The sequence below is a fragment of the Hypanus sabinus genome, chromosome 1 (assembly GCF_030144855.1).
Source record: "Hypanus sabinus isolate sHypSab1 chromosome 1, sHypSab1.hap1, whole genome shotgun sequence".
Taxonomy (NCBI): Eukaryota; Metazoa; Chordata; class Chondrichthyes; order Myliobatiformes; family Dasyatidae; genus Hypanus; species Hypanus sabinus.
This window is the reverse complement of record NC_082706.1, coordinates 87,728,662-87,755,299: the sequence shown is the minus strand read 5'-3', so window position 1 is coordinate 87,755,299 and position 26,638 is coordinate 87,728,662. Positions and strand designations below refer to the sequence as shown.

Here is a 26,638-nt window from a genome sequence, read left to right as displayed (position 1 = left end):
TAGGCGAGATATCGGCTTTTATTGACTGGAAGAAGGAACCAGGAGTGAGTGTCTATCATACAAGGTCTTGGAGACTGAGGCCGAGCTTCAGGCCGCAGGTCTCCTTTATACAGGGGCCTGTGGGAGGAGCCACAGGAGCAGTCAGCAGGGGCGTGTCCCGACAGGCACATAGTTCACCACAGCATGATTTCTGTAAAGGGAAATCTTGCCTGACAAATCTGTTAGGTTTCTTCGAGGAAGTAACAAATAAGGTAGACAAAGGGAGAGGCAGTGATCGTCATTTAGTTGGATTATCAGATGGCATTTGATAAGGTGCCACACATGAGGCTGCTTACCAAAATAAAGTCCTACTGTGTTACAGGAAAGATTCAGGCATGGATCGAGGAATGGCTGACAGGCAGGAGGCAACATGTGGGAATAAAAGGGGCCTTTTCTGGTTGGCTGCCAGTGACTAGTGGTGCTCTTCAGAAGTCAGTATTGGGACCACTCCTTTTCACATTGTTTGTCAATGACTTGGATAATGGAATTGATGATTTTGTGGCAATGTTTGTGGATGATACAAAGAATGGTGGAGGGGTAGGTCGTGATGAGGAAGCAACTCGATTGCAGCAGGACTTAGACAAATTAGAAGAATGGGCAAAAAAGTGGCAGATGGAATACAGTGTTGGGAAGTGGACAATAATGCATTTTGGTAAAAGGAACAATAGTGCAGACTATAATCTTAATGCAGAGAAAGTTCAAACGTCAGAGGTGCAGAGGGACTTGAAAGTCCTCGTGCAAGACACCCAGAAGGTTAATTTAGAGGTTGAGTCAGTGGTAAAGAAGGCAAATGCACTTTTGCCATTTATTTCAAGGGGAATAGAATATAACAGCAAGGAGATAATCTGAGCCTTTATAAGTCACTAGTCAGGCTGCACTTGGGAGTATCGTCAACAGTTCTGGGCCCCATATCTCAAAATTGATTTGTTATCATTGGAGAGAGTCCAGAGGAGGCTAACGAGGATAATTCCAGGAATGAAGGGGTTAACACATGAGGAGCATTTGGCAGCTTTGGGCCTGTACTCACTGGAATTTAGAAGAATGTGGTGGGATCTCATTGAAACCTACCAAGTATTGAAAGGACCAGATAGGGTGGCAATGGAGATTATGTTTCCTGTGGTAGAGTCAGAACTAGAGGGCACAGCCTCAAAATTGAGGAGAGACCTTTTCGAATTGAATTGAATTGGCTTTGTTTCTTACATCCTTCACATACACAAGGAGTAAAAATCTTCACATTACATCTCCATCTGAATGTGCAATATGCAAATTGGTAAAGAGGCAAGGAGGAATATTTTTTTAGCCAGAGTGCAGTGAATCTGTGGAATGCTCTGTCACAGACTGCAGTGGAGGCCAAATCCATAAGGAGGAAGTTGATTATTTCCTGATTGGTTAGAGCAACAAAGGATACGGTGAGAAGGCAGGGTATGGGGTTGAGGGGAATCTGGGATCAGCCAATGATGGAATGGTGGAACAGACACAATGGGCTGAATGGCCTAATTCTGCTCCTACGTCTTATGGTCTTATGATTAAGACTCTAAACATTGATTCATGGATAAAACTAGTTACAATGCATAATGTTCAATAATAAAAAGGCATCTAATAGTGACACATTTTCAAATATAATGACCTGTCAAAAATAGCAGTGGAGTGGCTGAAAGAAAACAATTCAAAAGTCTGCACTTGTCATTAGTATGTTGCAATGATCGGAATTACTTTGTACCATTGTTGACTGCAAATGTCCTTTCTCAAAGAAACCAAAGTAAGTTGCATGTTCATAGATTCTATATTGCTCCCAGAATTCAAACCAATTAAACTTCATACTTGTGAAGACAAACACGAGAAGAGTCACTTAAACTATCTTCCCCACTGACACATGGTATTACACTGCAAGGATATAAGCCATGAAATGCCAAGCTGTTAATTCACTGCACCTCAGTAAAAAGTCTTGAGATATAAATCTTTCTATCAAGGAGCATCTAAGCTATATCTCACTAAATCAGAAGGAAAGAAAAGCGAAGTGTACAAAGATAGACACAGAATAACTTAGAAACAAACTGTAATTGTTACATCCCCCATCATCTTGCATTCTATGCCACTGGACCCTGTACCCCGATCCGTCAAGGAACATGTGGTGACTGCCTGTGCAACAGCCTCCCCGCATGAAGCAAAGTCATACAGAAATGTTCTCCATTAAGGGATAAACCTTAAAAGAACATTTAGAAGAAGATCATACTCAACTTGATTGATCACACTACTACTGTAATTGTCAGAATTGTATGAAATAAAATGGACAATCATAAGATAGCTAACATGGAGTGGAGTTGTACAATCTCAGTAAATTGCAGTTGGAGACATCTTCTCAAAACAATCAAAGTATTAAGCCAAGGCAAACCAATGCTCACCATAAGACTTTCCTCAAATTGGACTGAATTTTTTTTGCACCCCACCCCCCCAACACCTTCACCTTTCAGCAAAATTATCCCCTCCCCAACATTTTCACATTACAGCAAAATTATCCTACCCAAGAGATTGATAAGTACTTCCTTGCCATCAATGTTCTAAATGCTTCATCCCATTAATGAACCAATCACCAGCAGTAAAATACCAAACATGCTTCTCCAAATCCCCACCCCAGGTTAGGTAATTGGTCGCAATCTTCATTCATCTATGCATTTCCTAATAATACTGTCACTCTATTTTTCTACAGCCGTCCTAGGTATGATAATTTTAAGGGACCAAATTAATCTTACGTCTGGCTGGATAGAGATTAATAGAAACATACCGTGAAGATAGAAAAACTTTGACCCAATGAGTTTTTACTGACCACCAACTACTCATTAACAGTAATACATTAACCCCATTTTTTTAATTGTCCCATAGTCTCATCAGATACTCCGAGATTCTAACAGTCACCTACTCATTGGAGGTAACTTAAAGTTTAGACATGGCACCACATTCTTACCAATGTTCCAACTAACAAAGTGTACCCAGAGAAATGTGGCATGCCCCTGTCTAGCTTTTTATGACTTTGCTCTAACTTGTAATGAAAATGTCAGTAGGCTGTGTAACCAATGCATATTCAGGTTAATCCTGTGGATTATAGTTATATTAATTCACTCATAACTCAAACTCTTCATTTGTATTCTGTATTAAATTATCCTAAACTATTTATTGAACAGAATCATAAGACCACTAGACATAGGAGCAGAATTGAGTGGCTCATTGAGTTTCCCCCACCGTTCTATTGTAACTGATTTATCATCTTTCAACCACATTCTCCTGCCTTTTCCCTTTGATGCCCTTACTAATAAAGAACCTATCAACCTTCACTTTAAATACAACAATACTGATAACAGATCTCAAAAAAGATGCAAGTCAGAGAGGAGAATAAAAATAAAATGTCTAGACTCTCAAAATGCTGGAGGAACTCAGCAGGCCAGGCAGCATCTATGGATAAAAGTACAGTCGAGTTTCGACCCGAAATAGCGACTTATGTTTTTCTATAGAAGCTGTCTGGTATGCTGAGTCCTCCAGCATTTTGTGTGTGTTGCTCGGATTACCAGTATCTGCAGATTATCTCTTGCTGATGTCTGGACTCTCCCATTTTGGCAATTCAGACAAGGTATCACTAACAAGCTCAACTTTTCAATTAGGAAAGAGCAATGTAAGCAAGTTCAGGGAGCTCACCTCTGAAAAGAGCAAGTAGAAAAGAGGATTGCTGAGCCAGGCTGTGACGAAGTGCAGGATCCAGGTAAACCAGTTTCCGCAAAACAGAAACACATGGCAACACTAAACACTGCATGCCCTATTCAAGAGGAAAAATAGAAACATATATACTGCAAGTGAAACCATATTAAAGAAATAAACAATTCTAAACAAATCCTAATCAAACTGAATCATATTTGAAGTAGTTTTCCAACTCTTTTTTTAAAGTAGCTAGCCATCTCCAAGCATCACAACCCAAATATGATGTTCTGCTGAGAGATAAACTATCCAATTAAATTATAACTAGGATTTGATTCACTTGTTTAAATAATAGGTGTGCTTGCTTTAGCAAATACAACATCCACTTGAAAAGATACACACCTTTTTGCCGTCTGTAGAAAAAGATTCCAGAGAGATTTTTTTTAAACTAAAATTATTCAATAGTTGGCAAGATAAATTTTTGTACAACTGACAACTGGAAGAGATTATAGGAGCAGGCCCATCATTGGGATATTTACATTAGTACAATGTCAGAGATAGTGGGAAATGCAATTGAGAATGTCAGATGATCAGATAACAATCTGTGAATACACCACACATTTTAAAGGTGCAGGAAGGAGACAGAGAAAAGTGAGTGAAATTATCACGACTACCCAATTTTTTCAAATCATTGACTGAAGCCTTAAGAATAAAAGCAAATAAACTGATAAACTTTTAAACATAGAAAACCGACTCTAATATTTTACCTTTGCAACATTACTGATAATTCATATTGCATCTTTTCTTGTAAGGGACCGAGGGTCTAGTGAGATGGAGGAACTGAGGGAAATACATGTTAGTAAGGAAGTGGTGTTAGGTAAGTTGAAAGGATTAAAGGCAGATAAATCCCCAGGGCCAGATGGTCTGCATCCCAGTGTTTAAGGAAGTAGCCCAAGAAACAGTGGATGCATTAGTGATAATTTTTCAAAATTCCTTAGATTCTGGATTAATTTCTGAGGATCGGAGGGTGGCTAATGTAACCCCACTTTTTAAAAAAGGAGGGAGAGAGAAACCCGGGGAATTATAGACTGGTTAGTCTGACATCGGTGATGGGGAAAATGCTAGAGTCGGTTATCAAAGATGTGATAACAGCACATTTGGAAAGAGGTGAAATCATCGGACAAAGTCAGCATGGATTTGTGAAAGGAAAATCATGTCTGACGAATCTTATAGAATTTTTTGAAGATGCAACTAGTAAAGTGGATAGGGGAGAGCCAGTGGATGTGGTATATTTAGATTTTCAAAAGGCTTTTGACAAGGTCCCATACAGGAGATTAGTGTGCAAACTTAAAGCACACGGTATTGGGGGTATGGTATAGATGCGGAGAGAGAATTGGTTGGCAGACAGGAAGCAAAGAGTGGGAGTAAACAGGACCTTTTCAGAATGGCAGGCAGTGACTAGAAGGGTGCCGCAAGGCTCAGTGCTGGGACCCCAGTTGTTTACAATATATATTAATGATTTAGACGAGGGAATTAAATGCAGCATCTCCAAGTTTGAGGATGACACGAAGCTGGGCGGCGGTGTTAGCTGTGAGGAGGATGCTAAGAGGATGCAGGGTGACTTGGATAGGTTAGGTGAGTGGGCAAATTCATGGCAGATGCAATTTAATGTGGATAAATGTGAGGTTATCCACTTTGGTTGCAAGAACAGGAAAACAGATTATTATCTGAATGGTGGTCAATTAGGAAAAGGGGAGATGCAACGAGACCTGGGTGTCATTGTACACCAGTCATTGAAGATGGGCATGCAGGTACAGCAGGCAGTTAAAAACACAAATGTTGGCATTCATAGCAAAAGGATTTGAGTACAGGAGCAGGGAGTTTCTACTGCAGTTGTACAAGGCCTTGGTGAGACCACACCTAGAATATTGTGTGCAGTTTTGGTCCCCTAATCTGAGGAAAGACATTCTTGCCATAGAGGGAGCACAGAGAAGGTTCACCAGATTGATTCCTGGGATGGCAGGACTTTCATATGAAGAAAGACTGGATCGACTAGGCTTATACTCACTGGAATTTAGAAGATTGAGGGGGGATCTTATTGAAACGTATAAAATTCTAAAGGGATTGGACAAGCTAGATGCAGGAAGATTGTTTCCGATGTTGGGGAAGTCCAGAACAAGGGGTCACAGTTTAAAGATAAAGGGGAAGTCTTTTAGGACCGAGATGAGGAAAAACTTCTTCACACAGAGAGTGGTGAATCTGTGGAATTCTCGGCCACAGGAAACAGTTGAGGCCGTTTCATTGGCTATATTTAAGAGGAAGTTAGATTTTGCTCTTGTGGCTAAAGGGATCAGGGGGTATGGAGAGAAAGCAGGTACAGGGTTCTGAGTTGGATGATCAGCCATGATCATACTGAATGTCGGTGCAGGCTCCAAGGGCCGAATGGCCTTCTCCTGCACCTATTTTCTATGTTTCTAATAAATGCAAGATAAAATTCACATACTACCACATATTTAAAATAAATTTAGAATAATAAAGCTGGTGTCAGTAAAAATTATAGTGGAGCTTGCGTCCAAAAAATATATCTGGCTCATGCTACCAATCGATAATTGAAATCCTAAACTTTAAGGAAACAACAGTTTAAGTACTTCAGAGGTCACAAAAACTAAAAGTGATCAGAAAGCGTGCAGTCAAAGACACTTGAAAAATGCTATTAAACAAAGCCTTCAAAAATCAACTTAAGATTTGTGTCAATAAGCACAGACCGAAGAAAAAGCATATTGTAATACCTTTCCATTTTTGTGCACACTTTCATATATCAGTGAAACTATCTTTTCTACTATTCCAAGGTTTTTTAGTCCTTCATGGATTTTATTATCTGCAAGTAAATAACAGACATGATTTATTCTAACGTAGCAAGTTGCATTTTGGAAAGCACTGAGTAAACTATTAGTGAAAACAGGTTCAATATTAACATACAAAACAGCTGTGGAAATGAGCATGGAAATGACTGTAATTGAATAGATCTGCCAAAGCCCTGGTATAGGCATGACAGATCTAAATCACACATCCATTCCATTTAATTTCTAAACTAAATAAATTCTAGATTTTTAATAATGCTTCCATATACTGCGTGAACATCTTTTGAACATGGCAATTTGAAAATAATAATTATCCATCTCTCATCCCCCTTGAGAATATTCATGCATCTCCTTCCCTCGAAACTGAGGGCGACACTGCTTTTGTGAGTTCTGAATGAGGATGATATAGGCTCTTCCACTGAAGGGGCAGGTCGCTACTGACAAGGTGACTGGGCTTGTAAGGTGAACTGCTCCTACCATGGATTAACAATGTTGCTGAATAAGATTTTCAATACCATCCAAACACTCCTTCAAAAATTTGAGTGGTAATAGGCCCTAGATTTCCAGGAATCAGTGGAAATATTGTATTTTTTCCCCAAATCGCTTCTTCCATCTTTTTCTCCATTGGCTGGTAAATTCTGAATTTAACATGCAATGGAGGAATAATATGACATAATTCAGAATAAATCTTCTGCTTTAACAGTCTGGTGCTGGGTACCTATCAACTTAGTCTGCACAACTTAGTGCAACAAGGGCACCAATGTGGAAGAATATCACTGGCATTATTCACAGCCAGTGAGTGAGCCTGGAAATTGGTCTCACTGGTTGTGATATCCTTTCTCACAGTGCAGCTTGCTGTCTGTGCTGAGACAGACCTCGAGCTGCATTGAGTTCTGCAAAACATATGGAAGCCAGGCACCCAACAGAAGAAAGCAATTGAGACCAAATTAGAACAAATAGTGTGGCAAAAAGTGTACAATATATTTAAATAATGTGTCTAAAACAGGGAAGAAAAAGGACAGCTTCATGCGACAGACAAGTAAAAACTCTACCATTTGAAAAATAATACAAAATCACTGCACAGACTGTGAAATTTTTACCTTGTGCCATAATTGCTAGCTGTTCTGCTGCAGATTTCCGTAGAATCAGGTCAACAGTCTCCGAGATCAAGATTTCATATACTTTATAAACACTATCATCCTAGAACACAAGACAGGAGCATGATGTTGCTTAAGCAATTCACTGAAGTCTCTGTTGAACTGTGTCATTGCAACAAGCTACAAAGCTGTGTGTTAAAAGGGAGAACAATAATCTTGCTTGGATGGTATGATCTAGCTTCACAACCCAAGAGTATAATTTGCCATAGGTTAGTCTAGAAATTTTACCAAAACCAAATCTATACAGTCATTTGGTTTTTCAGTGACAAACTGATGAATGCTTCAGCTGTGGACCAATTAGCATAGGAAATGCATTACTCTGGTCTGGGACTGGATTTGGTGGTACTGTTGGGAGGAGAGGAATGTACTGTCATAATCAGAATCAGAGTTGTAAGTGTAGGGAGATTCAAGTTTCAAGATGGTTAAGTGTAAAGTAGAACAAAAGGATTGTTCCTCCGGATCCAATGCAGCATATATAAAAAAAAACAATACAAGTGTTCCCACCTTTACAAAGGCAGCGTGTTCCTATGAAACCTTTCTTAAGCCGAAATGGCGTAAAGCAAAGAACCATTAATTTATATGGGAAAAATTTTCATAAAAGCGAAAATCCTCTCTGTTATGCAAAAACAGGTTACTAATGTAGGTCTTTTGTAAATGTGAAGTGCCGTAAAGCAGGGGACACCTGTAAGTATAAAGAACACAACCCAAAAAACACAATAAATGTAAATATGTAAGATTAGCATTGTTTGTATTGTACATAAAGTGACGATAGTTACAGGAGTATCTGTACATAAAGTGACAGACAGGAAATGATGAAGTAGTAATGGTGACCGAGGAAAAGTAACTGGGATCAGAGGGAGGGTGATAGAATATTCTGGTCAGAGGATTGAAGGGTGGCAGGACCCAGATGTTGATCAGGAGTAGGAATGTACCTTTTGATTCATATTCTAGAGAGTTTTCAAAACATTAGAAGTGTGGGATTCCACTTACAATGGTAAAAATCCACAACTGTCTCAAAAGATGGTCAATTTTGTCCCAAAATACTTCAGAAAGACTATTATATGTAAACTTAAGTCATTTTTTGTGTAGAAATTTCATACAGATCACATGAATACATCACTCTGGAAGTACCTGGTCAAATTCCCTAAACAATGTTAAATGATACAGAAATTGGTTAGGATAGCTTACACACTAGTTACAATATTAAAAATTGGCTTCAAATACTGTAACAAAAGCAATACTGTGGGACTACTAAAAGGGCAAATAGTTAATGAAGGGTGAGACTGACACAAGACTGCACAATATCTGCTCAAGACTGGCGAGAGAGGTGGTGAATTTAGTCAAAAAGAGAAAGGAAATATACAGTATTCCAATCACAAAGAGAAAATCTGCAGATGCTGGAAATCCAAGCAAAACACACAAAATGCTAGAGGAACTGAGCAGGCCAAATGGTTACTGTTGACATTTTGGGCTGAGACCCTTTATCAAGCCTGGAGAAAAAATGATGAGGAGTCAGAGTAAGAAGACTGGGGAAACAATGAAGAAAAACAAGGTGACAGGAGAAACTGGAGTGGGTTGATGGAGAGATGAAGTAAAGAGCTGGGAAGTTAATTGGTGAAAGAGATACAGGGCTGGAGATAGGGAATTCTGATAGGAGAGGACAGAAGGCCATGGAAGAAAGAAAAGTGGGAGGAGATGCAGAGGGAGGTTATGGCCAGGAAAGGAGATAAGGTGAGAGGGAGAAATGGGAATGGTGAAGAGGGAGGTGTGGGGGCATTACTGGAAGAGTGAGAAATCAATGTTCATGCAATCACGTTGAAGGCTACCCAGACAGAATATAAGGTGTTGCTCCTCCAGCCTGAGTGTTGCTTCATCACGACAGTACAGGAGTGACATGATGGAATAGGAATGGGAAGTGGAATTGAAAGGGGTGGCCACTGGATGGTGGCCAGCTTTTCTGGTGGATGAAGCGTAGATGCTCAGTGAAGTAGTCTCCCAAACTATGTTGCATCCCACCAGTATACAGGAGGCCACACTGGGAGCACCGGATAGAGTAGATGATCCCAACAGTCTCACAGGTGAAGTGTCACCTCACCTGGAAGGACTTTTGGGGTCCTGAATAGTATTGAGGGAGGAGGTATAGTAGTAGGGCAGGTGTAGCACTTGATCTGCTCGCAAGTATAAGCGCCAGGAGTGAGATCAGTGGAGAGGGACAAATAGACAACAGAGTTGTTTAGGGAGCGATCCGCATGGAAAACAAAGTGGGGGAGAGAGAGAAGGATATGCTTGGTGGTGGGATATGGAGGATGGCAGAAGTTACAGAGAATTATGTGCTGGGAGCAGAGGCCAGTGGGGTGGTAGGGTAGGACAAGAGGAACCCTATTCCATCATGTGAGGGCAGACGTGCACAAAATGGAAGAAATGTGGTTGAGAGCAGCATTGATGATGGAGGAAGGGAAGCCCCTTTCTTTTAAGGAGGGCACCACCTTAGATGAAAACCTCACCCAGAGAGCAGATGCAGTGGAGACAGAGGAATTGAGAGAAGGGGACGACATATTTATAAGTAACAGGGTGGGAAGAGGTATAGTCCAGGTAGCTGTGAGAGTCAGTGGATTTATAATAGGCATCTGTGGATAAGCTGTCTCCAGAGAAAGAGACAGAAGAGATAGAGAGATTGAGAAAGGGACAGGAGGTGTTGGAAATGGACCAGATACATATGAGGGCAGGGAAGTTGGAGGCAAAGTTGATTAAGTCAACAAGCTCGGCAGGGTTTCAGAAAGCAGCACCAATACATTCGTTGGTGTAGTGTAGGAAAAGTTGGTGAGTGATAACGGTGTAGGCTTGGAACATAGACTGTTCCAGGTAGCTGACAAAAAGGCTGGCATAGCTAGGACCCATGCGAGTGCCCGTGGGTTCACCTTTTGTTTGAAGGAAGTGGGAGGAGCCAAAGGAGAAGTTATTGACAGTGAAGACAAAGTTGCACCAGATGGAGAAGAATGGTGGTGTAGAACTGGTTGGGTCCGGTATCCAGAAAGAAACGGAGAGCTTTGAGGCCTTCCTGGTGGGGGATTTAGGTGTATAGGGACTGGACATCCATGGTGAAAATAGGATGATCAAGCCCAGGGAACTTGAAATCATTGAAAAGATCAAGAGTGTGTGAAGTGTCATGGATGTAGATAGGAAGGGACTGAACCGGGGGGACAGAACTGAGTCGAGGTATGCAAATATATGTTCAGAGGGAAAGAAACAATCAGAAACAATGGGCCTCCCTGGACAGGCAGGTTTGTGGATGTTGGGTAGGAGGTAGAAATGGAAGGTGAGGGCTAAGAGAACTATGAAGTTGGTGGCAAACCTTACAGTATGTAAGATTTAGGAAGCCAAAATCAAACAGAGTCCTTGAGGATTATAAAGATGCCAGATAAGAAGCCAGAAGGAAATCAGGAAAAACCAGCCATAAAAGTCCTTGGAGGGTAGAATTAAAGAGAATCCCAAGGTATTCTATACATTGATCAAGAACGAAAGAATAACTAGAGAGCAGGTAGGGCCACTCAAGGATATGGGGAAGGGGGAACATTTGCTTGAAAGCAGCAGGAGGTAGGAAGGCCTAAATGAGTACTTTACATGGTCTGTCTTGATGAAGGGTCTCGGCTCTTGTCTACAGATGCTGCCTGGCCTGCTGAGTTCCTCCAGCATTTTGTGTGTGTCGCTTGGATTTCCAGCATCTGCAGATGTTCTCTTGTTTGTGATTGAGATAAAGGAAGTAGCTTTAGGTGTCTTAAAGGATAAGTCTCAAGAGTCATGGGATATACCCAAAGTTATTGAGACAAGAGCAAAGATTGCTGGAGCTTTGACCAGTATCTTCACATCCTCTGTAGCACTAGAGGACTAGTGAGTATCTAATGCTGTTCAAAGTTCAAAAGTAATATTTATTTATTACCAGAGTACATACATGTCACCACATACAACCCTGAGATTCTTTCTATTCAACAAATCAATAGAATAGTAACTGTAAACAGGATCAATTAAAGAGCAAGAGCATAAAAGTCAAACTGTTGAAATGCAACAATAAATATTAATAAATAACAAGAGAATGAAATAAAAAAATAAAGAGTCCTAAACATGAGGTCATTGACTGTGGGAACATCTCTATAGATGCATATAATTCCCTTTTCTTTAGGATTGTGATACTACTGTAGCAATTCACTGAAATCCTTGTTGAACTGTGTCATTCAAACAAGCATACAAAGCTGTGTATTTAAAAGGAGTGTAATAATCTTACTTGGGTGGTATGAACCAGCTTTATAACCCAAGAGTATAATTTGCCATAGGTTAGTGCAGAAAATTTACTGAAATCCAGTAATGGTTGAGGGGTAATAGCTGTTCTTGAAGCTGGTGGTGCGTGTCCTGAGAGACTTGTACCTACTACCTGATGGAAAGAGTGAGAAAAGAGCATGGCCTGGGTGACGAGGATCTTTGATAATAGATGTTTCTTTCCTACATCATTTCAAGTAGATGTGTTCAATGGTTGGGAGTGTTTTACTCATGATATACTGGGCCAAATCCACTGCCTTTTGTAGGACTATCTGCTTAACCGCATTGGTGTTTCTATACCAGGCCGTAATGCAGTCAGTGAATAAACTTTCCACTGCACATCTATGAAAATTTGTCAAGGTTTTTGATGTCATGCCGAATCTCCGCAGCTTTCTAAGTAGAGGAGCTGTCATGCTTTTCTTTGCTTTTGCACTTGTATGATGGGACAAGGGCAGGTTCTCTGAGATAGTGACACCCAGAAATTTAATGTTACTAATCCTCTCCACTTCTGATCCTCCAATGAGGACTGGCTCATGGACTTCTGGTTTCCGTCTCCTGAAATCTACAACTAGTTCCTTCACCTTGCTAACAGACTGAGAGATTGCTGTTACCATGACACCACTCAGCCAAGTTTTCAATCTCCCTCCTGTATGCTGATACATTACCTCCTTTGATTCAGTGGTGTCATCAGTGAATTTGAATATGGTGTTAGAGCTGTGCTTAGCCCCCTGCTCTACTCTGTTTACGTGTACGATTGTGTGGCTAAACGCTGTGATGCACTTGTGCTGATGGAGACGGTAGAGATGTTTTTGCCAATCTGAACCTGACTGGGGTCTACAAGTGAGGAAATCCAGGCTCCAGTTGCACAATGGGGTATTCAGGCCTGGGTCTTGAAGCTTCAATTTGTGTGAAGAGCCAATTAACTGGCATCTGTCATTGACCGGTGATCCGGTAGGCAAATTAGACCAGATCTAAGTTGCCACTCAGACAAGAGCTGATATGAAGAAGGAAATAGGAATAATCACGGAACCTGTTGTGAGTCTCATTTCAGTGAAGTTACTTGTGAGAATCCTTAGGGATAGGATTTATGAGCAATTGGAAAACCATTGCCTAATAAGGGACTGTCAGCATGCCTTTGTGCATATGAGAGGGAGTTAGCTCAAAGAGATGTATGGGGCATTTTTTTGTGTTTTTTTTTCACATACGGAGAGTGGTAGTGGCCTGCAATGAGCTGCCTGGGGTGGTGGTGGAGGCAAGTACAATACAGGTGTTCAAGAGGTTCTTAAGCATATGAATATGCAAAAAACAGAAGGATATGAATAATGCATAGGCAGAAAGGATTGGTACAGGTTGGCATATAATGATTAATTTCATTAGTTTGGCTCAACATGCTCATGTGCTGTACTGTTCTATGTGGTAAAAGCATCAATTGAAATGACCCAGTAGAATTGCTAGTCATGACAAAATGAATATGTTAATATGAAGAAGAGCAAGTGGAACTTACTACAAACACAAGCATTAAGTAGTTGGTATATCATGAAATCCAGAAAGGGTTTGAAGAACTCACACCAACGGGCAAGGCAGTGGCAGAGTAGTAGTAATTAAGTGTTAGGTAGTGGTGCCAAGAATACATTAACAGATTTTGCTCACAGTGTTGTCAAAATATGCTGGTTGATAATTGCATTAGAATCAAATTCTCAGGAACACAAATGAACAGGGCCGACATCAGCATGTTTTCTTCATCAATAAGATTTAATAATTAGGAACAGTATAATGAAGGAATAAAAAGGAGTGTGAATTAGAGTGAGTGGTTCCAATATAAAAGTAGTCAAGCTTGGCCAGCTGCTCATATCCCATAAATATGCCACTTACGATGCAAAACACAAACTAATCAGCAAAATCTGCTTCTATCTACCACAATAACCCATCTGAGTTCACACACTGTTCCCTTCATTCTACCTGCCTCCTCCACGCTCTTTGCAAGTGAAAACTAATCTGGACTTCTGACAAAGTGGACCAGAGCTGAAACAACAACTCATTCCCTTCCCAGAGACTGCCTGATCTGCTAAATGCATCTTGCACTGTTTTTATTTCAGATTTCCAACCACTGCAGTGTCTTTTTTAATGTTCATTAACAGATAATCAGCAGTCTATGGTTAAGCTTGTGTAATGCACTGGTAAAGGTTTCAATGGTAACATAATTTGTCTTTCTGTAGAAGCAGCGTTTGGGTTATGGTTGGAGATAACGGGTGCTTTCATGGAAGTCTACTGAGGATTGGTGAATATGACTTTGTGAAGAGTTTAGCTCCAACCTGTGCACGTTTGACTGTTTAATTATAATGGTCCCTTTTTGCTTTTTTTAAGTTTCTGTTCTTTAGTTAATATTCATAAATATTATTCCTTTAATCATATGCAGTTGCTGTGTTATTTCTTAGCAACGAGTTGTAACAGGGTAGACACAGGTAAACACAGCATTCACACAAACCAGGGTTTGAGTGGGAGAGATGTCGCAATCCCACGGATTTGGCAGAACCAGAATGTGTATTACCCAGACTTACACAGCCCAAGAACATTGAGTCTGTTGGCAGAGAGTCAAAAGGTGGCCAGCAAGGGATAACAAGCCATTTCCAGAGAAACTCAAGGAAACTGGGGTTTCATTGTGAGGGTATCATCCCAGATTAATTTTGTTGGATGCTGTGTGATTGCTCTGAGCATTGATCTAGTGGGTTGTGTGTTTAAGCTCGTGTTAAATTATTGCCCGGTAAAGTGACAGGTGGAGAGCCCCAGTTATCACAGACTCAGAATAAGCCCACCCCCAAAGCCAAAGAGGAAAATGAGACTTGGGTAGAGCAGACCTCTCAGATGCTGGATGAGTGGCAGTGCTCTGATGATGTGAAAAGATAGCGACTGGCAGAGAATCTGAGATCCTTACAGATGGAGAACTTTTAGGCTACTTCCACGGGCTGCATGCAAACGCTAGAAAACATTTTTGACGCAACAGGTAGCCCAATGAAGCTTATGACGGGGTTTCAGAGAAGGGGGAGAAACCTTTCACCTACATTTTCCAGCTAGAGAGACAGCTGAGTTGATTGCAGCGCAGAGGAGCCATTCAAACGGCTGAGGTGAATCAGTTAAGAATGGACCAAGTGGCAAAAAGCACACAGTCACAGGGCATGATCACTTGGAGTCTTCAAATAGACATTCTCCCCTCCCTCATTTGTCAAGCTGATCAGAGGAGTAAGAGAGGAGGAGAACGCGAAGCCTCCATTAGCAGGATACAGTCCTCGGTAGTAGCCCCCTTGGCTGAAGTGACCACTGATAGCCCACCCCGGGCAGTGGTAAAGGGGCTCACAGCAGTGCTTAGAACTGAAATGTCCTGGTTGTTATCGGTTGGTGAGGCCACCCCGCATGACAAAGTCAACAAGGAGTTGGACCCCCCGAGGAGACGGACTGAGCAGAGGACTGCATGTGAATGGGTTCCCGCGAGAAGGGGAGCAACAGGTATCGTCTATTACTGTGGTGAAGAGGGATACTTCAGGCGGGAGTATGAAGGACTGGAAAGCCTGTATGAAGGACCGGAAAGCCTTTGGAGAGTGGTACACTCAGGCTAAACCAATCGTGTTACAGCCTGGAGAAGCAGCTAGAGTGACACGAAACTCTAAATGTCCTGGAACACCTGATGCCGAGGCCCTCTTGGTGGATGCTCCAGAAGACCACAAAAAGAAGCCATGCTTACCTGCTGGGGTATTGGTGAGGCCCAAACTGCAGAAGCCCTCGGTTGTACAGGTGAACAGGATGACAGTGATTGTCAGGAACACCTCAGAGGGAGATCACTCTCAGGTGGAGAGTGCCAATGGTGTACCTCTTTCCGGTAATGGTAATGTCTGGTATCCCTGTGAGACAAGCCAGGCAGAAACTTTCTCTGAGAAAGGGAAAGTTGACGGGCAAGTCATTCAACTTTGGAGGTTGGAAGATGAAATTGATAGAGGAGATGTTGAAGCTGGAAGATGTCTTTTCTACTGATGAGTTTGATGTGGGTTGTTCCAAGAGCACTCACCACACCATTTGGGTGACAGAGGACACCCTGTGCAGAGAAAGCTTGTGGCGACTGGCACCTGCAAAGTGGAAGGCGCTTGGCAGCATCTACAGAAACTGAAGGAAGCTGGGACCATCACTGAAACCAGGAGTTCCTATGCATCCCCAATAGTGGTGGTCAGAAAGAATGGGAAGGTACGTATCTGTGTGGACTATCAGACTCTGAACAGGCATACCGTCCCCAACCAGTATACGGTCCTGAGATTTGAGCTCACATTGCTCTGTCTGAGTGGTGCAAACTGGTTCGGTGCGCCAGACTTCAGGAGTGGGTATTATTAGACCTCCATGAGTAAGGCTGACAAAGAGTAGATGGCATTCATACGTCCGCTTGGATTCTTCCAGTTTGAAACAATCCCCAGGACATATCAGGAGTCCTAGCTACTTTCCATCATGCCATGGAGAAAACTGGGGGGGGTATGAACTTGCTTGAGGTATTGGTGTACCTGGATGATCTCATAGTGTTTTGAGTCCATCTTGGAGGAACATGAAACGAGCCTACTGAAAGTGTTAGGCCACTTGAAAGCTGAAGGATTAAAACTTTCCGTGGATAAGTGCCAGACGTCTGACAACTATGTTGGGCACATAGTCTCATGATATGGAATAGCGACTGATCTGTCAAAGATAGAGGCAGTGACCACATGGCCAAGGCCCCATACTGTGAATGCCCTGTGCTCATTCCTTGGATTCAGTGGGTGCTATTGTAGGTTCGTGAAGGACCACTCTAAAGTGAGTCACCCTTTGAATCATCTTCTGTTCGGTTATCCTCCCTTGGGGTAGAAAGGAAGGAGAACAAAAGAAGAGGATGGTGAAGATCATCTTTCATAATGATTAGGTCATTTGGGGGTTGACAAGATGAACGGATTGGCCAGAGATCCATTCTACTGGCCCGAAATGAAACTGGAGGTCGAAGAGTGCTGCAAGTCGCGCATTTGATATGTATGGAGAAAGAAGCTGCCTACAAGGGTCACTTCATTATCCCATTTGCAGAGTGCGGGGCCACTTGATCGGGTATGTACAGATTTCCTATCGATAAAGCCTGATGTCAGCAACACAGCGAATGTTTCGGTTATTACTGATCACTACACCAGATATGCGCAAGCCTTCCCTTCAAAGGATCAGAGGGTGTCCACCATGGCCAAACTGTTACAGGAAAAATATTTCATTCATTATGGCCTCACCAGGTGGACACAGCGATCAGTGACAGGATTTCGAGAGTAGGCTCATACATAATTACTGAACATGCTTGAAGTCGAGAAATCGAGGACTATGCATTATCATCCTCAGTGTGACTCCCAGCACGAGAGGCATGCTCACAACCTTGGAGATCAGTAAAAAGAACAAGTGGAATCAACATATTGGACAGCTGGTCCACTGCTACACCTATACACAGAATAAAGCTATGCAGTACTAACCGTATTACCTGATGTTTGGGCACGAAGCGAGGTTGCCCGTTGACCTCTGTTTTGGGATTGGCGTGAAGATCTACCACAGAAGATGGACCTGAAGTATCTGTCTGACATAAGGGGGGAACTGCAAAGGGCTTATGAACTAGCTAAGGTCTCGGATACCAAGCAAAATCAAGGAAATAAGAGGAGGTATGATCAAAAGGTTAGGTTCTTCCAACTGATGCCTGGAGTCAGAGTCCTCATAAAGAACTTGGCGCTACCTGGGAAACACAAGTTGGCTGACCGCAGGGCAGCTATGCCCCATGTGGTGGAGAGTCAGATGCCAAACATACCAGTTTTCCGGGTGAAACGAGAGGATGAGAATTGATCTGTCAAGATCCTCCATTGGAACCACCTTCTACCTCGGAGCCAAAAAGTACATGTTGACCCAGAGCCTGACCTGGACTCTACACCTAGTAAGAGGACTTCTTGGCGACAAGGAAGAACAGATGGACAAGCAGCAGAAAGGGCTGAACTGAACCTAACCACTGTATGTGATACCGACTCAGAGGATGAGGAAATAGGGGTGTGGTATATGCTGCACTTTGCAAATTCTCCAAAAATTGATGAAGAGATCCCCAGTCTGCCTCAGACTGAGGCAGGTGAAATGGGGGGAACTAGCAGTGGGCAAACAGGTCTTCAGTTGGACAATGACGGGACACTTGACTCTGAAGTAACTGGGCAGGAAGCTGAGCTCAGTTAAGTGACAAGGAACCCCAATTGTCGAGAGGCACGAGTAACGGACAGGGAAGGGCCTCCCCATGTAGACAGGAAAGAGCCCAAGGAGTGTCTGAAACTGAAGAAGTTTGATGGGGTAAGAAGGTCTCAAAGAGTCAGGAAACTCCCAGATAGACTGGCCCATGTCGCACCGAGGGAACAGAGTGTGGTGCCTATCCCCTTGGTGAGATATGTCACTGCCATTTACACCCGGATTGGAGGTTCTGATGTCACAAAATTACTGTGAAAATTCGTGTTACTCATGAAGGGGTGATATAAATTATCTTAGTCATGAGAACATGACTATTTTTCATGGGGGGAGGAGGGCGAGGTAAAGGTTTCACTGCTAACTTAATGGTGTTTCAGTAGATGCAGTGTTTCAATTATGGTTAGGGATAATGTGTGCTTCGGAATGCAAGCCACCCAATCAGTGGAACTTTTTTTTTTGGTATGCCTGACACTGGTGTGAGCTGGGGTCTTTGTTTGGCAGAAGATGAAGACAGAAGACCCTGGAGAGAACCAATTGTAGGATTTGACCTGGTGGGGACCGTGATCCGATGGAGCAAGGTGCAGAAGTCTACTGATAATTGATTAATATGACTTCTATTAGAGTTGAGTTCCAAACTGTGCACATTTTATTGTTTAATTTATAATGGGCCCCTTTTGCTTTCTCACTACCTTTTCTTTACTCACTCTTTAGTTAACATTCATTAATATAATTCCTTTAATCAGATGCAAGGCACTGTCGTTATTTCCTGGCAACGAGTTGTAACTGGGTAGCAAGTTACACAGCATTCACACAAACCAGGGTGTGAGTGGCAGAGACGTCCCAATCTTGCAGATTTGGAGGGACTGGAGTGTGTATTCCCTAGACTTACATGGCCAAGAACTGTGAGTCTGTTGGCGGAAAGTCGGAAGGCAGCCAGCGAGGGATAATGAGTCGTTTCCAGAGAAGCTCGAGAAAACCGGGGTTTCACTTTACTCATAATATTTGTCAGTTAGCTTTTACCTTGAGCATCCTGCTATCACATTTTTAGGAATGAACTTCCTAAAGGATGAACTTTATAGTGCAGTGATGTATGAACTACTGCATATGGACAAAAGAAAAAAAAAGGATTCTTACCTTTAAAAATGTTCTGCCAATGTCTTCCAACTGTAAGTAAATAGGCTTGTCCAATATGTACAGATCAGACACACTGTTGAATATACTACCTTGTAATGCAGGCAGTTTATCAGAGACCCTGTCTTCATTTACCAGGTGTGGCATTAAGTGTGTAATAGCTACAGACCGCACTCTTGATCAAACAGAAAAGAAATAATTAACTAAATACATGTTAGCTTTATTTGTGACAGGTACATGAAAAATACATTCTGCTGCAATGTCTTACAGCTTATGGAAATAATTTGCTCTTCGTCAATGACCAACGCAATCCAAGGATTCACTGGGGGAAACCCAGAAGTGCCGCCATGCTGTCAGCACCAATACTGCATGCACACAACTTTCTAATCTTAACTGTACATCTTTGTAATGCGTGAAGAAACCAAAGCATCTGGAGGAAACCCATGCAGCCTCTGGGAGGACTACATCTCTTTACAGACAGCGTTGGGAATTGAATTCTGATCCCCAGTGCTGTAAAGCCTTATGCTAACTGCTACATATTCGTTGAAATTAAAAACTGGTTACATTCAGGGAAAAGTAATTTGATTATGGATAACAAAGTAAACCAGTTATAAATGAGGTAGTTAATCCCTGATGAGTATGCTACAAATTTACAGAAGTAAAACTGTACTAATTTAATTCAAAAACTATCATTTTGATAATGATCTGATTAGTTCTGAATGTATAGCAAGAAACAAAAAGTAACTGTTAAGTTTAACTTTTTGCCAGTCAAGTCACATTTATGTAATCAATTTACAAAATTTCCAAAGCAAAACCTAGTAATTGTACTGAGTTACTTAAAGCTGAGTACCCAAACTTCAAGCCTTTCTTATCTTTCTGCTAAGAGAAATCTCCAAAGGAACAAAGCATCTTAAACTCAATTTGCACATTAATGTTCGCATTGACATGCCAGAGGTTACCATCCAATTTATTGTCCAGTCATCTGAGAAGTAGGAGCCTTCTAGTCACTTTTATCATGTGCATCCCGGCTTATAAGTATCATATTTTCTTTACAAGATGAAAAAATACAAAACTTAAAGGGTTTGAAAGGGTAGGTACTGAGATGGCTTTCTTAGCAGAAATCTGAACAAAACAACATGATTTCAAGGTAAACCGAATATAGAGCGCAAAAGTGATATATATTTTTAAAGCAACTTCAGTCAAGGAATCAGACGACAGTACAGGAAAACTGAGTGAATGTAGACCATATCAACCCATATAGTGGCAGGATCCACATTCACAGTGTTCTTCATATACATTCGATGTCTACTTTATTAGGTACACCTGTACACCTGCTAGTTAATGCAAAAATCTAATCAAATATGTGGAAGTAACTCAATGCATAAAAAGCATATTGTTCAAATCAAACTTCAGAATGGGGTAGAGATGTGATCTGAATGACTTAGACTGTGGAATGATTGCTGGTTCTAAATTATCTCACAAAATTGCTGATCTCCTGGGATTTTCATGCACAAGTCTCTAGAGTTTACAGTAAATGGTATTAAAAATACAACCTGTGAGTGGCGGTTCAGTGCGTGAAAATGCCTTGTTAATGAGAGGTCAGAGGAAAATGGCCAGATTGGCTCAACTGCCAGGAAGCCAACATTAATTCAAATAACCTCGCTTTACTACAACAACGTGCAGAAGAGCACCTCTGCATGCATGACACGTCGAGCATTGAAGTGGATAGGTCTACAGCAACTGAATACCACACTTTGTTCCATCCCTATACCTAATAAAGTGGCCATTGAGTGCATAAACACAATTTGATTCCACTACCATTTGATTTCTTTACATAGTTGAATTTCACCCCAATATCAAAAAGTGGGTTACTTTAAAATAAATTATTCTGCTTACGGATGCTGTTTACTCATAAAGAGTCGCAGAGAGGCACGGATCCTTGCTGTCTTTGATAAAACTCCAGGTGCAGATTCATTGCATGGCTCACTCAATGCAAGAATGCAGCGACCTAGTGACCCTTCGACAGTTGCAAAGCCCTATAAAATTCAACAAACACAATGAGCAGTGATGGTGCTTCAAAACAATAATGGTCACAGTTGACAGAAAGACTGGCACTCAAACTCAGTTTAATTCCAATATTCAATTTGTATTTTTTAGTGATATACCTCATCTTGAGGAGATAAAATTATATATTTTCCCAGAACAAACACAAGAGAAAAATCAAACCATATGTGGAGACTTATTACGATATCACTAAGGAAGTAATTTACAAAATTTCCCCAGAACGTAATTGAAGTAGCCAAGGATTCTTAGAAAATTCATAATCTAGGAAGGGATTAAACTTATGTAAATACCAAAGAAGTATGTTAAAGGTGACTGTTTTTATAAACTCTATTCAACTCCATTCATATCACAATGAATGGAGCACCTCATGCCTCCAGTGACACAGTCAATATCCCACTGTGTTTCTTTAAAAGATCACTGTATGTACAGTCTATGTATATAAATTAATCTTATGTCTGTAGAGCCACACTCAGTTACTGTATACTGTGTCTTATAAGATTGTTTTTATTGTGTTTTGTTAAGTGTATTATCTGTTTGTTCATGCTGCATCAGATTCAGTGTAACAATTAGCTTGTTCTTCTTTTACATTTGGGTACTGATGACAATAAACAATCTTGAATTTGAAATTAGAGATTGAATGTACAGTAGATAATAGAATGCTACTGGAGAAAGTAAAAGGTTTAAGTCAACACAGATCTCGAGGGTCCTAAGGTTTATACTTCAGGTTATGAAAAGACAGCTGAGAAAACAGTATGGCATTAATTTCTAAAAATCTTCATCTGCAAAACTTGCATTTTCAAATAAAATAAGTAAATGATATGCCATTCCATAATTTACGAAGAACGGGAGAAAAAAAAGTGTTTTGTTTAATGTGACTTGTGGGAAATTATCTGATTGGGCAATTGGACAGGTGTGAATCTATTGATGAAGGATAGGTCATTATTACTTAATTTTATTGACTATTTTTAGTTTACTAGATTGATGTGTAAACATTCACTAATATTAGTAGTATGGTCTACCAGACAACATTGATTAGCTGCTGCACAAGACTAAAAGGAAAAATAAAATCATGAAATTTGACCTAACCTTACAACAGATAGCCTGCTTGCAGGGAGGAAATAGACTGAAAATAGAAAGTGAGAGTGAAGAGTTGATTTTGATTATGCCTAGGAATCAGAATTCAGAACTCAGCCTTTCACTATAAATATTAATCACATGAAAAAATGATATATTCAAACTTGAAGATGATAGAAAGTTGCGGAACAGTATTTATGTAAATTGATGCAGAGTGACAAATGAACACAGAGTGGTCATTCCCATGGCAATCTGAAATGAATATGGGGTCACCACTGGTTTTATTATCAAAGTACATATTATATATGTCATCATACACTACGCTGAGATTCATTCTCTTACAGGTATTCACAGCAGAAAAAAAAACAATAGAATCAATGGAAAACTACACACAAACTGACATACAACCAATGTGCAAAAGACAAACTGTGTAGATAGACAGACACAGTCACTGAGAACAGGAGCTGCAGAGTCCTTGAAATTGAGTCTATCGGTTGTGTTCAGTGATCAGTTTTGTGGTGATTGAAGTTAGCTGAAAGTATAAATCAAAATCTTTTCTCATGGAGAGATTTATTCATGATGGAGAACAGAAGATATTAGGGGACATTAACAAATCGGCAAAAATGTGACCATGTGCCCAATATGTTTTTCTTACCAAAGAATGTCAAGCTTCATTTGTACATCACCCTCATCAAACACTATCTGAAGCACTGGAAAGGTTTATACCAAACATTCTAATGATAAAGGGTACCTTGGATGGACAGAGAGTAAGGTACAAATGAGCTTAGCATGTCAAAAAAAAGTTGAGGAGGCAGTGTAAGGATCAGGATTTTTTATTTTATTGATGAGGAATGGCAGAAAAGATCCAGAATCAGCAGCTCAGCTGCTATAGATGGGAAGAATAAAAATAGTGGGCAAGCTTTTTAAACAGGAAGTCAGGGAAGATGCAAATCAAAAATGAAGGTCCATTTTGCAAATCAATCTTGCCTAACAAGAAGTGTGCCATATAACCATATAACAATTACAGCACGGAAACAGGCCACCTCGGCCCCTCTAGTCCGTGCTGACACTTACTCTCACCTGGTCCCAATGGTCCGCACTCAGCCCATAACCCTCCATTCTTTCCCTGTCCATATACCTATCCAATTTTACTTTAAATGACGATACCGAACCTGCTTCGACCACTTCTACTGGAAGCTCATTCCACACAGCTACCACTCTCTGTGTAAAGAAATTCCCCCTCGTGTTACACTTAAACTTTTGCCCCCTAACTCTCAAATCATATCCTCTTGTTTGAATCTCCCCTACTCTCAATGGAAAAAGCCTATCCACGTCAAATCGATCTATCCCCCTCAATATTTTTAAATACCTCTATCACGTCCCCCCTCAACCTTCTACGCTCCAAAGAATAAAGACCTAACTTGTTCAGACTTTCCCTGGAACTTAGGTGCTGAAACCCAGGTAACATTCTAGTAAATCTTCTCTGTACACTGTATTTTGTTGATACCTTTCCTATAATTCGGTAACCAGAACTGTACACAATACTCCAAATTTGGCCTTACCAATGCCTTGCACAATCTTAACATTTACATCCCAACTCCTATACTCAATGCTCTGATTGATAAAGGCCAGCATACCAAAAGCTTTCTTCACCACCCTATCCACATGAGATTTCACCTTCAGGGAACTATGCATCGTTATTCCTAGATCACTCTGTTCTAATGAATTCTTCAATGCCCTACCATTTACAATGTATGTCTTATTTGGATTATTCCTACCAAAATGTAGCACCTCACACTTATCAGCATAAAACTGCATTTACCATCGTTCAGCCCACTCTTCTAACTGGCCTAAATCTCTCTGCAAGCTTTGAAAACCTACTTCATTATCCACAACGCCACCTACCTTAGTATCATCTGCATACTTACTAATCCAATTTACTACCTTTGTGGTCCTTCTTCTCAACTACCTTCTTAACTCCCTATATTCTCCTCTCAGGACCTCTTCCCTTTTCCTACCTATGTCATTGGTACCTATATGTACCATGACCTCTGGCTCCTCACCCTCCCACTTCAGGATATCTTGGACGCGATCAGAAACATACTGGACCCTGGCAACAGGGAGGCAAACTACCATCGGGGTCTCCTGAGCGCGTCCACAGAATCGCCTATCTGACCCCCTAACTATCAAGTCCCCTATCACTACTGCCTTCCTCTTCCTTTCCCTACCCTTCTGAGCTACAGGGCCGGACTCTGTGCTGGAGGCACAGCCACTGTTGCTTCCCCCAGGTAAGCTGTCCCCCCGCACCCCCAACAGTACTCAAACAGGAGTACTTATTGTCAAGGGGTACAGCCACAGGGGTACTCTCTCGTACCTGACTCTTCCCCTTCCCCTTCCTAACCGTGACCCTGCCTCCTGTGGTCCCAGTGTCACCACCTGCTTGTAACTCCTCTCTATCAACACCTCACTCTCCCTGACCAGACGAAGGTCATCAAGCTGCAGCTCCAGTTCCCTAACACGGTCCCTTAGGAGCTGCAGCTCGGCACACTAGGCGCAGATGTGGACTTTCGGGAGGCTAGGAGACTCCAGGATCTCCCACATCCAACGCCAAGAACAACAAGCTGCACTCACACTCATACTTCCCCTTTCCTCAAATAACAGGAGAAAATGAAACCTAAACCTACCTTGCCTGGCCCGCTTCCGCCTAAGCCCGTTGAGCCCAAGCCCTTAAGCCTTCACTCTGCCCATTGAATAAGGCTGTGTCCTTTTTAAATCTTCCCCGCTTCACTGCTGCCGTCACACACCTGCGCAATCCCAGCTCTCTTAACTCCAATGAGAATAAGAAAAATTCAAGATGGCTCCCGTTGCACTCCCGTTCTGATCTTCCGACTTCCTTCTCCAAACAAAAACCAATTCAGGATTTCTGCCCTTTTTAAATCTTCCCTGCTTCACTGCCTGAGACAGCTAGGTCAAACCTCTGCAGTGCTCAAAAGAGCATTGCTTGAAGATCAGCACAAACTTAAGACCATCAGACATAGGAGCAGAATTCAGCTCCACCATTGCATCATGGCTGATTTATTATCCATCTCAACACTATTCTCCTTGCCTTTTTCCACATAACCTTTGACACCCTTACTAATCAAGAACATATCAATCTCTGCTTTAAATATACCCAAAGACTTGACCTCCACAGCCATCTGTGGCAATGAATTCCACAGATTCACCACCCACTGGCTGAAGAAATTCCTCCTCATCTCAGTTCTAAAAGGAAGTTCCTCTATTCTGAGGTTGTGACTTCAGGTCCAAGACTCCCCTACTATAGGAAAAATCTTCTCCATGTCCACTCTATCTGGCCTTCCAATATTCGATAGTCTTATGCAATTGTGATACAGAAATGATGTCAGTGTCTCAGAGGTGACATGTTATAAAGCCCCAAATCAAACTTCTGAAGTTGCATGAAACAATCCTGAAATGGACATTATCACATTCCACACCAGACACAAAATGCACACAATTTGCAACTGAACAATAAAGAAACAAAAAAAAACATTTTGTCATTGAAGTTCTTCATTATGGTAGTCTTGCAGAGGGTGCAGCTCTCTGTTTGAGGACAGCTTGATTTGTGCTTGCCATTGGTGAAACAGTTGAAATATACAAAATGGTTAAGAGATTTAATAAGTGCCAAGAACACAATTATTTTATGAAGGAATTCAGATTTTTTTTTACATCGGTTCTCTTGTGTTTCTTTGTATTGACTGTGAATGCCCGCAAGAAAGTGAACCTTAATTTAGTACTATATGGTGATGTATATGTACTTTGATAATAAATTTACATTAAACTTTTAAGTCAAGATTAAAATTGGAACTAGGCAATTTAGAGGTGCCTTTACTTCATGAACATGATGGAAATCAGAACACACACTTCTTCCAATAGATTGTAGAGATTGATTCAATAGAAATTTCCAGAGCAGATATTGATTAAGCTTCTGTCAAAGGAAGATAACACGGGAAGCATGGGAAAACTAAATAATTAGAACTGAGGTGAAAATAAATCATTGTCAAACTGAATGGT

At 41.3% G+C, this 26,638-nt stretch overlaps 1 protein-coding gene across 2 annotated transcripts in view; it reads right to left on the bottom strand.

Moving 5' to 3' along the window:
• Positions 1 to 26,638, bottom strand: part of rttn (rotatin) — a 255,709-nt gene that overhangs the window by 142,336 nt on the left and 86,735 nt on the right. For both annotated transcript variants that reach the window (XM_059971494.1, XM_059971501.1), the window contains exons 17-21: positions 21,326 to 21,465; positions 19,433 to 19,604; positions 7,685 to 7,784; positions 6,513 to 6,601; positions 3,727 to 3,844 (exon numbers count right to left, since the gene is read on the bottom strand). In XM_059971494.1, coding sequence (XP_059827477.1) covers positions 3,727 to 3,844; positions 6,513 to 6,601; positions 7,685 to 7,784; positions 19,433 to 19,604; positions 21,326 to 21,465 — 619 coding nt within the window. The remainder of the gene's footprint in view (positions 1 to 3,726; positions 3,845 to 6,512; positions 6,602 to 7,684; positions 7,785 to 19,432; positions 19,605 to 21,325; positions 21,466 to 26,638) is intronic.